Below are 12,209 nucleotides of genomic sequence, written 5' to 3' on the forward strand. Positions count from 1 at the left end.
GTCTGCTCTTTGTTCCATGCATGTGACCTCTAAGACATTATAAACAGATGATAAAATTCTGATGATCTAATGTCATTCATCTCAATTATTTCAACAACAAGCGTGAAAAAGAAGCTTTACAAGACAGTTGTGAAACTTGCTATAAGGTATCGTTTGGTGCCGGTCAAAATAAAAAGACAGGAAGCAGAGCTGGAGAGTGGATGCTAGGGTTTTCATTGTTAGATACCCGGATGGACAGGATTAGAATTGAGTATGTCAGAGGGTTGAGTGGCTTGGACACATGTAGAAAAGGAATAGTGAATATATTCAACAAATTATGTTGAATATGAAGCTGCCAGACAGAGGAAAACCACACAGAAGATTTAATATGTGTTGAAGGACATGCAGATGCTACATCGACATAGGATGCTACGGCTAGGGTGAGATGGAGGTAGAAGATCTATTGTGGCAACCCCTGAGTATTCGGCCATTAGAAGTAGTTCAACAAATGTGGTTGGTTAAACTCTGTATTTAGGCGTTGAAGGCTAGGTGCAGATAAGCTGTTGCTTTGGCCTACACCCTGCCTGAAAGGCTTTTTTTTTTTTTAAACCTTTTTGTTTTGTTATGGCAGACAGACACATCCCTATCTTAGATTATACAGAATCTAGAATCTTAATCTGCACTTAACAACTCAGGATATTTATTTCAGCATCTCCACTACTTTTCTTATTCTGCATCTGCTAATACTGAGAAAAGTGGCTACTAGAAAAGAACACATTTTAAGTGTCTTGGTTGGTAACTGTATGGAGATTCTGCTTTTGCAGTTTTTCTGGTCAGAGTAATACATCTTTGTGTGCACCTTTAAAAAGTAATTGAGAGTCCAAAGCCCAAAATAATTAGAAAACAAAAACCTTTTATTTTTTTCAAAACAGCTAAAAGTAGATCAGCCATGATGCCAACATAGCAAAGGAAAATGAACATGCAACAAGACAACACAAGCTAATCCACTAAAAACAAACAAAAACACAACAACAAAAGTTTGACACAAGATGAGAAAACCTAAGTAGCAGACCTGGGTGCAGATAGTTCAGTTCCTTCCAGTCAGTGGTGAAGTAGTCAGGATGCAGGACGTGTCAGGACTTCACAGTAAAAACTTAAACCAGACTAGTTTAGCCTCTTGTGTTTGATTTAAAAGGCAAGAAACTGTTGCAACCTTTACCCAGTCTGTGTATGCATGAAGTACTCTTGTACGGCTTCCATATGTGACAGTCAGGGCTAAGGCTAATAAAAGGAGCGAAAAACAAAACAGGCACAGCAAAACGCCACCTGAAGTATGAACCGTTTTGAACCAGCTTACCCAGATATGCCAGCTACTGTTCTAACTTTAATACAGTATACATACATGTACACAACCGGGCTACATTCAACACAGAACACTTGACAAGTATTTTTAAACTGATTCTGCTCAGCATGCTAAAGTTTTAAAGATACATCCTAATTTATTCACCAAAATAAGTGTCAAGCAAAGAATGTGAAAGAATACTGTATGTTAAGTGTTGCCCGGGCAGTGCAAGCTCAAATAATACAGCCTACAAAACACAGGTAAATGTGTGTGAAGATATAAAAACAAATTAGTGGAAATAAAGATCATCTGACAAACTTTCAGCCATCTGCCACAGCAGTGAAACCCACTTGTTTGTTATCGAGTCAGAAGACACCGCCACCTACCAGCCAAAGTGGCAGCAAACTTAACAAGCTGCCTTTATAGTTCAGCAGTTCATATGGCCGTTTTCCTGTTCTTTCCAAGACTACAGAAGCAGCTGACCTTCAGTGGACTTAGTTCACTTAAATGTTTTGCCCAATCAGAAAAAAAATCCTATCCATTACCAGACTGAGACTAACAGGGCACAGGTCTGAAGATCACATGAATAGATGGGACCAAAATGTCCCCCCATGTCTCAGTCTCTTTCGCCTTTTACAAATTCAGAAGAAAGATCCGACTCACCAAGTGTGCGCAGCAGAGGTTACATGTTCCAACCCTGGCAGCACTTCAAGTCTATGCACATTGTCAAAAAACATGAAGTCTTAGCATACAAGACACAAGGCTCTTGGAAACTGTATGTATCAGTGACCCATGTTTTAGTAACAATGTAACAACTTTGACAGAATGTATCTGAAAGGGGCTTTAGTATCACTAAAATAGTTTTGAGTACAGACAGAGTGGAGAGAGTAACTTTCAGGAAACACTGCATACAATGTTCACAAGCAGCTCGTTTAAAATAATAACCACACCAGACAGTACTAGGTAACCAAACAACCAAGTATAACATGGTAATACTGGCTGCAGTTTGGGACTCAAAACCAGCGACTAACAGCAGGTAACATACTCCACTCTTCACATTTAACACAACCTTTACCACTTGAAATGTCTGTAAACTAGCGGCTAACAAGAGCCTGTTTATCCCAACACATAGCTTATAACATGAAGCTACTGTCATAGTAGTTGAGTGTCAAAATGTCCAACTATACTGCATTTTTTTTGGTGAAAATACATTGACTGGTATTAAATCCACATCTCAGAATAGTGGAAATTCCCTGGTCCACTTGTACTGTGACATCCGTAGCTGCCACGCTGGCTGGTAGGATGATTAAGGCCCCTCATGTAGTCTAACCTATCACTATGAACAGTCAATGATGCATGAGATTAAAATGACCACATCAACAATAATGAGAAAATGGGTGGCACAAAGAACAGACACTGAAAGGACATTGTTTGTCCATTCTTTCACTCCTCACTTCATCCCCATTCAAAAGAATTTCCCACCTTTGTATCCTGACAAAGCAGGAAGTAAACTTTGTCCTGTCTGTCACAATTTGTGATCTTCTTTTACACCCCCCCCCCCCTCTTCTTTTTCCCCTCCTCCCCCCTCTTCAAACAGATATCTGAAATAAGGAACAGTGACTGGAGGAGAAAAACTTACAAATCACAGCCAAATTTTGAGCTTGCTTCAAGGCAAAGAGGTAAGCTGACAGCTGGCTGCCACTTTTCACTAAGTGTAGGAGAAAATTTCATAATTTCCACTGTTTTCAGTTGAATATTGGTAAACATAGTGGGGGTTAAGGGAGGAAGTTAAGTATCAGCATACTTGTTTAAAAAAAAAAAAAAAAAAAGATGGTAAAAATAAATAATTAAAAATTTTTCGGCCAAGATACAGGTGGGACCATCTTTTGAGAATTCCTTGCAGGGCAGGAAAACAATTCTTATTCCCCCTCTGTCAGCCACATTGGCAGATATTTTTCATTGCTTTTGCTGCCAAAGTTGCTGCTAGAGCTGACCAACCTGGATGACACCTCACCAGGGCACAGTTGATTTCCTGCCCTGCACCTCCCTTTTTTCTTTGCACCCCCCAAAAAATCTAGTCTTTTTTGTCTTCCTCTTTCTTCTCCTCTTCTTCTGTGGGGTAGGAGTGCCATGTGAGGCGTTCCTCATAGAAAGAGATGACCACTTGTGGACATTTGACGTTTGCTTCCTTAGCTGGGACAAGGTCAGCCTCATCTGAGTTTTTCCTGTTGAGTTTTATTGAAGAGAGAAATCTCATTAATGTCAAGAACCAAACTTCTTATTTTGAAGCCATAGCCAATGGACTCACTGGCCTTTTTAATAGGCCCACCTGTTCAGCTATATTCTGACAGCTGGTGCGTACATGCATGCTGTGCTGAAAATACATTGTATATTATTCTGTAGATGTGGTTACACTACAGACACTTCTTAAATATTGACAAAAATGCCAGATCTTTTCTTGTAAATGTCCATATCCATGCAAAACAAAATGATTTTATTTGGCTGTAAAATCTCAGGAACAACCCAGTCCAACCAGACACAGATAACCTAGATGGGATATTGTCACTTAAAATCCTTCTCTTAATCTAAAATCATTCAACAGCCCTGAATGATCAGGACCCAATATATCTTAGACCTCACAACACTTCCCTCTCAGTCTGCAGGCTTATTTGTACTTCCTGGAATTTCCAAACAAATAATCACTTTTCTAATCATTAACAAAAATGTAAAATGAATAACCTTGAGTAACAAAAAACCCATAAAAGAGCTTTACCAAAAGCTCTTTGAGTTAAATTGATTAAAACTCACAGTTTCCCTAATAAAGTGCTCAGTTACACAGTACAATAAACTCTGGAATCCAGAATGAGAGGAAAAAATAACTTGCATCTATGAATTTATAAGACCTTTCGCTGAATTTGGATAACTTCTAACTTCCAAATGACAGAGCGGAGAAATAACGGATTCATTATGATACGTTTGTGACAATGAAAACTTACCACTTCATAAGGAACATCAGCTCTCCACTCGAGTCTGTCGCTCCAATAATCCTCTCAGGCTGCAGTCCTCTGCCAAAACCTCTGGCTTTCTCACCCTAGACACAGGAAGGCATTTGACAAAAGGTAAGGAAAACAAGCAGGCAGGGGACATCACTCCATAGACATTAAAGCAACTGTTTCTCAGGATTACCAATGATGTTTGGGGCATGTTTACTTATCCAAAAGTCTCAGAAAACAAAAAATTCCCAATAAACATTGATTATATCTCATTATAAACTCCATTACTAACCATTTCAATCAATATTTGGTGTAATGGTGTATACCCCTCACAGATCACGGTTCAATTAGGATAATTCACTCGTTTTTCATAAAAAACATTTTAAAACTTAATGTATGTTGGAAAGATCAACATATATCAATAGTTTTACATGAAATTGATTATTTTAAAGTTATTTTACAATTTCTATTTTTCTCTTTTTTATGCAGTGATGCAGAAAAAGTAACATGTGACATGTCTTCTGGGTTAAATTGACCCGCTGACTTAAAATCAAAACTAATGACTCAAAAGGATTTGTAGTGAAAGTAAACTTTATTTAAGCACTGTTTTAGATCCAGAAAGGATCAAAATACGAGATTAGCAATATGAAGACAGTGTGTGTGTCTGAGTCGCCACAGTACACTAGTGACAGACCATCAATGTTGTGACAGCAACACTATGCAATGTTTAGAACTAGAAATACACAAAAATTAATAGGTGGAACTGAAACAGGTGCATGTGTCTACACAGCACATGAGGGACATGTCATCACTGAATGTTTTGTGCAAATGAATTTTGCACTTTTTACAGAGGTCATGCTTGTCTTGACATCATCAGATGGCTTGCAGAACTGGCATCTCTGCTTCTTCCCACCAGCAGCAATCTAGAAAGAAGAGGATGATGATTACTATGTTTTTTGCTGATCTCAAGACACACACAACATACTCTCACAGAGACACACACTTACCTCAAGCACTGGTGTAATGGGTGAAGCCCTCTCCCTCACTGTAGCTGCAGCAGGTGGGGTCCTTGGCATGTACTGCCTCCATTGTATATGCGGTACCACAAGTGCCTTCCCCAGCTCCTCAAGAAAGATGCGCCTCTTGTACAGCTTTGACATGTACCACTCAGGAAAGATCTCCGTCCAAAGGACAAATGCGTCATAGGCAGACAATCAATCATGTTGTAAAAGATGACCAGTGGCCAGCGTGCAGTCATTCGCTTGGTCCTGTAGGACACTGTGACTTTGTCCAAGTTGTCCACCCCCCCTTAGGTGGCACTGTAGTCTTTCTCTTTAGAAGCTCCTGACCCAAGTTGTAGCTTGTGAAAAAACTGTCACATGTTATGCTGTGCTCCCTGAGACCTTGTGCCCCGATTCTTCTCTGGGACTCCTCCACCCAGCTTTTCAGCATGCATGTTCAATGCATAGCTAGTGTTTGCATCACATGCTGCCCAGATTTTTATGCCATATTTGGCTGGTTTGGTAGGCATATATTGCCTGAATGGGCAGCGAGCTCGAAATGCCACTAGTCTTTCATCCACTGTGACATTAGGGCCTAATGGGCCTTCGGGGTGCACATACGTAAATGAACCATTTTTATTTTATTTGTTGATTACCCTCATTAAGCCAAGTACAAGAAGTTCCATACTCAAAAAACCCTTTTAACTATTTTTTAAAAGATTTTAAAAATGGGTCAGTTTGACCCAGACATAACAGGAGGGTTAAAGCAACTGTGGGGAGATTTACAACACAAACAACTTTTGCGGGGGGAGCTTGACTGCTCAGATTCTTTACTGAGGTTCTCACCTCCTCCTTCTTTCTTTTGCTTCCTCGCTCTTCTCCATCTCCCGAGGTTTCACTGGCTGCTTTCCGTTTGCTCTCCTTCTTTTTCTCTTCCTTCTCTTTGTGTTTCTGCATGTACTCAGCAATAAGGTCGGGGCAGTCCAAGTTTTCTTCTGGCTCCCATGTATTGTCCTCACTAGATAACATGAGTGCAGATGGAAAGATGTGATTTGCAGATATTCTAGCTCAAATTAAATCAATCTTTAATCTAAAATTCCTAATTGTATTCCCTAGTTCTTTTACATTTTTCAGTCCATTGCCTTGTTCAATGAGCACGTCACCATGACAAATATAAAAGCTACAAAAAAAGCTGAAATTTGGTTAAGCTAAAAAAACAAAACCTCAGACATTTAATTTTAAAAAGTTAAAGTTTTGTAAAGTTCACTTTTCAATTGAACACAGTTAAACAAAACTAGTCACTACATTTGATAAAGATGTGTCAGAATAAAGAATCTAACTAAAATATGAAAGATACATTTGCACTCACTCTGAGAAGCCCTTCCATTTGAGCAGAAACTCCACTTTGCCCTTCACCACTCGGCGGTCCAAAACCTTTTCCACCACATACTCCTCTTCTTCCTCCTCCTCAGCTGCTCCTGCTACAGGGGCTGCTGTTGCTCCTGCAGCTGGTGGTGGAGCTGCTGCAGGCTGCTCCTCCTCCTCTGCCTTCTTGGGCTTCTTTCCTGCTTGGGTCGCCAGCTTGACGTCTGATAAGATAACCTCTGAAGGTCCCAGGAGGAAAAGTGCACAGGTTATAATGAACTGGTTAGAAAGTTAAAAGTATCATTGCAATTAAAAGACATCAAAATATTACTTTGTGGTCTGCATTATCTCCTTGATCAAAAACTATGAAATGTTGACAGCGCATATCTGATCAGCAGCAATTGGTCAGCCTGTAGATGACAAAAGTGGGTCTATGTGTTTAGCAGAGACTGAACATCTAGAATTTGCGTGAGAGGGCCGTCTCCAGGTAAAACAAATGTTCATGCAGATGATTCTCAGTTAAAATGCATGATGCTTCTACACTACCAAATTATTTTTCCCCACAACTCGTTCTACAGGTCAATAGATTACACTTATATGTTGCATACTGTCTTGATGCATGCTCAATCATCCAGGCAAGGAAATCCCAAGAAGTTGATTCTGCAGGTTTCTCCAACCTTAAACAAGTTACACATTAACAATCATAAAAATTAAACATATGACCCATTGCTGGTCAGTGGTGCTAGTTTCATTCATTATTCAAATGTACTGTTTAAAAGGTTGGGGTTACCTGCATCTAAATGTCTTATCTAAAATACATTTAGATCATTCTCATTTAAACCTTACTGACGGTAAAGGAAAAAAAAAAAAAAAAAAAAAAGTCAAGGTCTCTTTCAGCCAGTTTGCGTCACAGGTGAACTCAAATGGTGAAAACAGTCTTTGTTAGGAATGTGATCCCCTCTCTTTTCTTCTCATCCCAGCCCCCTCAAGAAACAAATTCCTCCAAGCACCCAGGTCATTAAAACATGACCAGCTACAGGACTTTTCGGAACTGGTCCATTTCCAAACTGCAGACAATCACTCAGTCTGTTTTTTTTCTACATTGACAGCATTCTTAGACAGTACCATAAGCTGGAACACTACTAACTGCATCTGCAGGTTTCCATCCAGCTTTTCAAATGTTACTTAGCCCTGTTTGTGCATTGACATGTTTCTGTTTAAAGTATAGCTTCCCTAACCCTAGTTCATGATCATTTAAGGATTGTTCTGCTCTTAATGCATGCATTGGAGCAAAAACAAACAAACAAAAACTCCCAAAACAAAATAAAACTAAAAACTGGGTTCTCAGAACTTTGCCAGTATTCTTGCTTCCACAATGTGCACACAGAAAGTGGGGGATCTTAAGAATTATGCAAATTATGAAAACGGTATAAAGTTTGGAGAGTGTTAGTTGGCCAATTTTGTGGAATCAACATAGGCAAATAGGAGAATACTAAATAGGATAATACAGTAAATACTAGCCAGGAAGAGAGGACGGTGCTGATGGCTTAATGGCTTGACCAAATCACTGTTTAATGGCATGCAGGGGTTCCAGCTGAAGCAACAAATGGTTGTTCGCCTATACTGCAGGCTAAACTTTCCCTGCGATTTCGAGCATCAAAGATGAATGCACCGAGGCGGTAAAACGCCGATGACCACACTGCCTACATACGTGTCAACTAATACGTTTTCCTATTCACTCTTTAAAAGACTAATGATATGAGATGAGCCTCAGTCGGCAGCAAATTTCTAGCGCGAAATCCTAAATGATACGCCGTTTAAATTTCTCGAGTCTGGTGGTTTGGTAGCGAAGAAAAGCGCCCGCCTCCATGTTGCCTGTATCACCATGAATGCAGTTTGCAGCATGCCACCACCTGCAAACGCAAACTGCGACAACCTGTACACACAAATTCAATGTTGAATTTGTAATCACACATACAACAATACCAGTGTTTCCAATCTATTTTCAAGTGCCAAAGACAACGAGTGTGGCTCGCAGTTTGTCCCTTATGCATGCACATGACGTGAGCTCCTTGCGCAGCACTAGCTTAAGAATGGACGAATGCTAATATAATTTCCAGACTAGTTGGGTTTACTTGAACTGGACTCGCCAGAAATGTAAAGTTCACAACATGAGCACGGAGACTAGCCAGACGATCTGCCTCCTGCAAGCGAAGGGCAGGAGGCAGATCGCGGGCACGTTTTGCCTCAAAATGCTAACGAACACGAGCCTTACCTTTGAAAAGAAAGCTTCGCGGCGGTTGTATGGCTTAATGGCAGGCCCGAGGGAGATTTAGCCGTATCCAACAGACGAGTAAAGAAACTGGATGCACGGCAGTGGCAACACAAGAATATGAGCTGGCTTTGCAGCGTGCTCGAGAACGATATTTGCAACGTGCTTTCTTAATGAGTCACACAATAGCCTCTGCCTCGATGCTAACAATCCGCACGACCACCTTCTGCCCGCCAACAGCACCACCGGATGTTACGTCAGTAGGTAACGTTACAAGCAAGGCATGGGAGTTGAAATAAGAGCTTGGCCTTCTTTTAAACCGTTTGTTCAGAACAGTACCACAGTGGATTAAGTAACATTTTGATGCAGCCTAAACTATCGATAACCAACCCAAGCAACCCAAAGGAGATAAAAATGAATGTAATGTGGTGACGCTAAAACCTGCATTTCCTCTCATATCCGCTTCAGACAGGCTTCGAAAATGAGCCAATGCCCTTGGACTTTGCAGAGCATACAAAAATGTTTTGGCTTCTATGGATAGCTTCCCCGTTTATAACACGTGTCGTTGGATGTTGACTAACTTTCCTTTGCAGAGTAATCGGTGACACAGTAAAGTTATTTATTACAGAGATGTGAAGTAGAGGTCTGCATTCCCGCGGCTGTCCCGCGGGAGCCGCGGGACCCGACCAGATTTCTTGCGGCGCGGGAATAAATTTCCAAATAAAATGCGGTAGCGGTCGGTAACTCTGGTGTAATTTGAACGGGAGCGCGCGGTCTGAAAATATAGCGTGCCCGACATTTTTTCGGAACAGCATATCTGTGATTTCCTCATTCTAATTGAGCACTGGTACGGCCAACTATTTTGTTCTTTTGTTTACAATTTTAAGTGACTTTTTTTTTTTCGCGACACTTTCCCTACTGTGTTGACAGAAAAATGTTACGTTTGTATTTTACATAAAAATAACAAGTAGGCCACAATGCTGTATTCGTTTTTATTTATTTTATTTTTGCAACACGTTTTCCATGTTAAAAGATAAATGTTGCATGTTGACAGATAAATGCATCTTGTTTAAGAAAAATAAATACAATCATTGCACAACCTGCAGTTTTATCTGTTATCTCTATTTTTTGGTGGTACCCCATTTAAATGTGAGATTTTGGAAACCAGATCTAAATTTAGCGGGAACGGTCGGGTCGGGTAGAAAATTATTCTAAGCGGGCAGCGGGTGAACAAAGACTGAATATACAGCGGGAGCGGTCGGGTGCGGTACAAAACCTTGCGGGAGCGGGCGGGAGCGGGACTAAAAAAACATTCCCGCGCAGACCTCTAATGTGAAGTATCTATCTATCTATCTATCTATCTTCTTCACATCTCTGTATATATATTAGTGATGGTAAATTTTTACTGACTTTGAATGAGTCACTCACCAAAGTGAATCGTTTTTTTGAGTCATTTGAGTCACTGAGTCAGTTGACCAGAGAGTGCAAAAAATTTACATTTTCCCTCAAACTTAATTTATTTCTCTTTTCATGTAAATCCTACTGCTAAGATGAGTGATTGAAAAAGAAAAAACAACTATTTTTATAGAGCATAAAAGAGCAAAAAAATATTTCTAAAGGGAACATTTATTTTATTTATCTTTATTTAATTTTATTAGTATTTTCCTTAAATGTGTCAAATATATATTTTCTCATCTAAATGTCCACTGAGCTGTGTGCCAGGGGGGCGGTAATGCTCCTTAACATTGGTTGCCAACCAAGAAGAAGAAGAAGCTGTGAGGGGGGGGGGGGGGAGTGAGTGAGTGATTTGCTTATGCTACGATCAGTGTTGGGAAGGTTACTTTTGAAATGTATTCCACTACAGATTACAGAATACATGCCCCAAAATGTATTTTGTAAATTATTCTGTTACGTTACTCAATGAGAGTAACATATTCTGAATACTTTTTATTACTTAATATGTTATCATGCTTTTTACAAGTACATGGATGTACTATTGCTGTGTGATTTATTACTATTATTGAAGGTTACTCGCCATACAAATATCAACAAGATTTTTAAATCTTAATATAAAATGAGTAACAATAGGATGGACATTAGGTAAAGATTGAACTTTTTGCAGTCATCTCATATAGAAAACTATTGCGCGCGTATATAAAACAGGTCCGCGGCTCCAAAACGTAGTAAAGGGACCTCTGGCTAATACGCCGGGTTCGTGTCGGGCTCGTAGCCGAAAAATAGCTTTACTTTGTTGTCTTGGTCAACTTTGCTAACGAGAGACAGAGAGAGGCATTGAAAGGCTGCTCCAACTGAACTTATTGTTTCGGAGGAAAACACGAACACAGTGTACAGTCGAGTCTCAATAGCTTACTTACAAATGGGCTCGTCAGGCACTCTTTTTGGCTGCACTGGTTATTATTATATCTACATGATTCCATCTCCCGTTTCTGGTTGGTGACAACTCGTACTGTTTGGCTCTCCTTTTTCTCCCTCCCTCACTCTCACAGACACATAAACGGGTATGGCAGTCCATTCTCCCCACAAACTACACTGCCCATGAGGCTACATTCCTTAGGGCCAACACTCTGCCTATTGCCTTCACATTAAAATAATTTTTTTAATAATAATTAAAAAAAATATTTCTTCACATCATTTATGCAGGCCACAAGTAGGGGTGACTTGGGCCGCAAGATTGAGACCCAGGCATTAGAGCCTGTTATTGCATGTTTTGTTTGGGTTTCCACTGGCGTGGAATTACCAAAAATAAAGAGGGCATAGCCTAACATATGAAGCAGGAAAAGACCGCCATGTAATCCTTTTTTAATTCGACAAGTAAATGTATTCTGAATATCACCTTTTTAAACGATAACTGTAACAGAATACAGTTACTCATATTTTGTATTTTAAATACGTAACGCCGGTACATGTATTCCGTTACTCCCCAACACTGGCTACGATTCAGCACAGGAAGGGAGCGGGTGAGTAACTCAAATGTGCTGTTAGCATGTTTGCAGAGCGATGCTACTGTGAACCGAGGAGCTATTGTATTGATGTGAGCTTTCTACTCAGGGTTTTTCTTCCAGTTCAGAGCAGCTAGATATATTTCTACTAATGAAATTAGTTTGCTAACAGCAACAGGGATGAGTCAGTGAGTCAGTTGGGCTTGTGAATCATGATTCACGAGTCAGTAAAGTGATTTTCAAATTGAATGATTCGTTCATGATTCGCACATCACTAATTTATATATATAAGATAAG

The 12,209-nt window shown here is 40.0% G+C and overlaps 1 protein-coding gene across 1 annotated transcript; it reads right to left on the reverse strand.

Moving 5' to 3' along the window:
* Positions 1–2,927: 2,927 nt before the first annotated feature.
* cbx1a (chromobox homolog 1a (HP1 beta homolog Drosophila)) lies at positions 2,928–6,327 on the reverse strand. Its single transcript, XM_085351332.1, has 3 exons — positions 6,162–6,327; positions 4,318–4,412; positions 2,928–3,546 (listed from the first exon to the last, which is right to left on the reverse strand). The coding sequence occupies exons 1-3, from the start codon at positions 6,270–6,272 to the stop codon at positions 3,396–3,398; spliced, it is 357 nt and encodes a 118-aa protein (XP_085207458.1). The 5' UTR covers positions 6,273–6,327; the 3' UTR covers positions 2,928–3,395.
* Between the last annotated feature and the right edge of the window lie 5,882 nt (positions 6,328–12,209).

Source organism: Diplotaxodon limnothrissa, linkage group LG4 (genome assembly GCF_057381915.1).
Source record: "Diplotaxodon limnothrissa isolate DT_005_m linkage group LG4, D_limnothrissa_male_GT1.1, whole genome shotgun sequence".
In the NCBI taxonomy this organism is placed as follows: domain Eukaryota; kingdom Metazoa; phylum Chordata; class Actinopteri; order Cichliformes; family Cichlidae; genus Diplotaxodon; species Diplotaxodon limnothrissa.

Bases quoted from the DNA above. Each gene is read 5' to 3' on its own strand.
- cbx1a (XM_085351332.1), bottom strand. From the start codon at position 6,272: ATGCAGAAACACAAAGAGAAGGAAGAGAAAAAGAAGGAGAGCAAACGG. The intron at 4,413-6,161 runs GTGAGAACCTCA...TCCTGTGTCTAG, and splicing joins GCAAAAGAAAGAAGGAGGAG to GGTGAGAAAGCCAGAGGTTT. The intron at 3,547-4,317 runs GTAAGTTTTCAT...AAAACTCAACAG, and splicing joins CTGATGTTCCTTATGAAGTG to GAAAAACTCAGATGAGGCTG.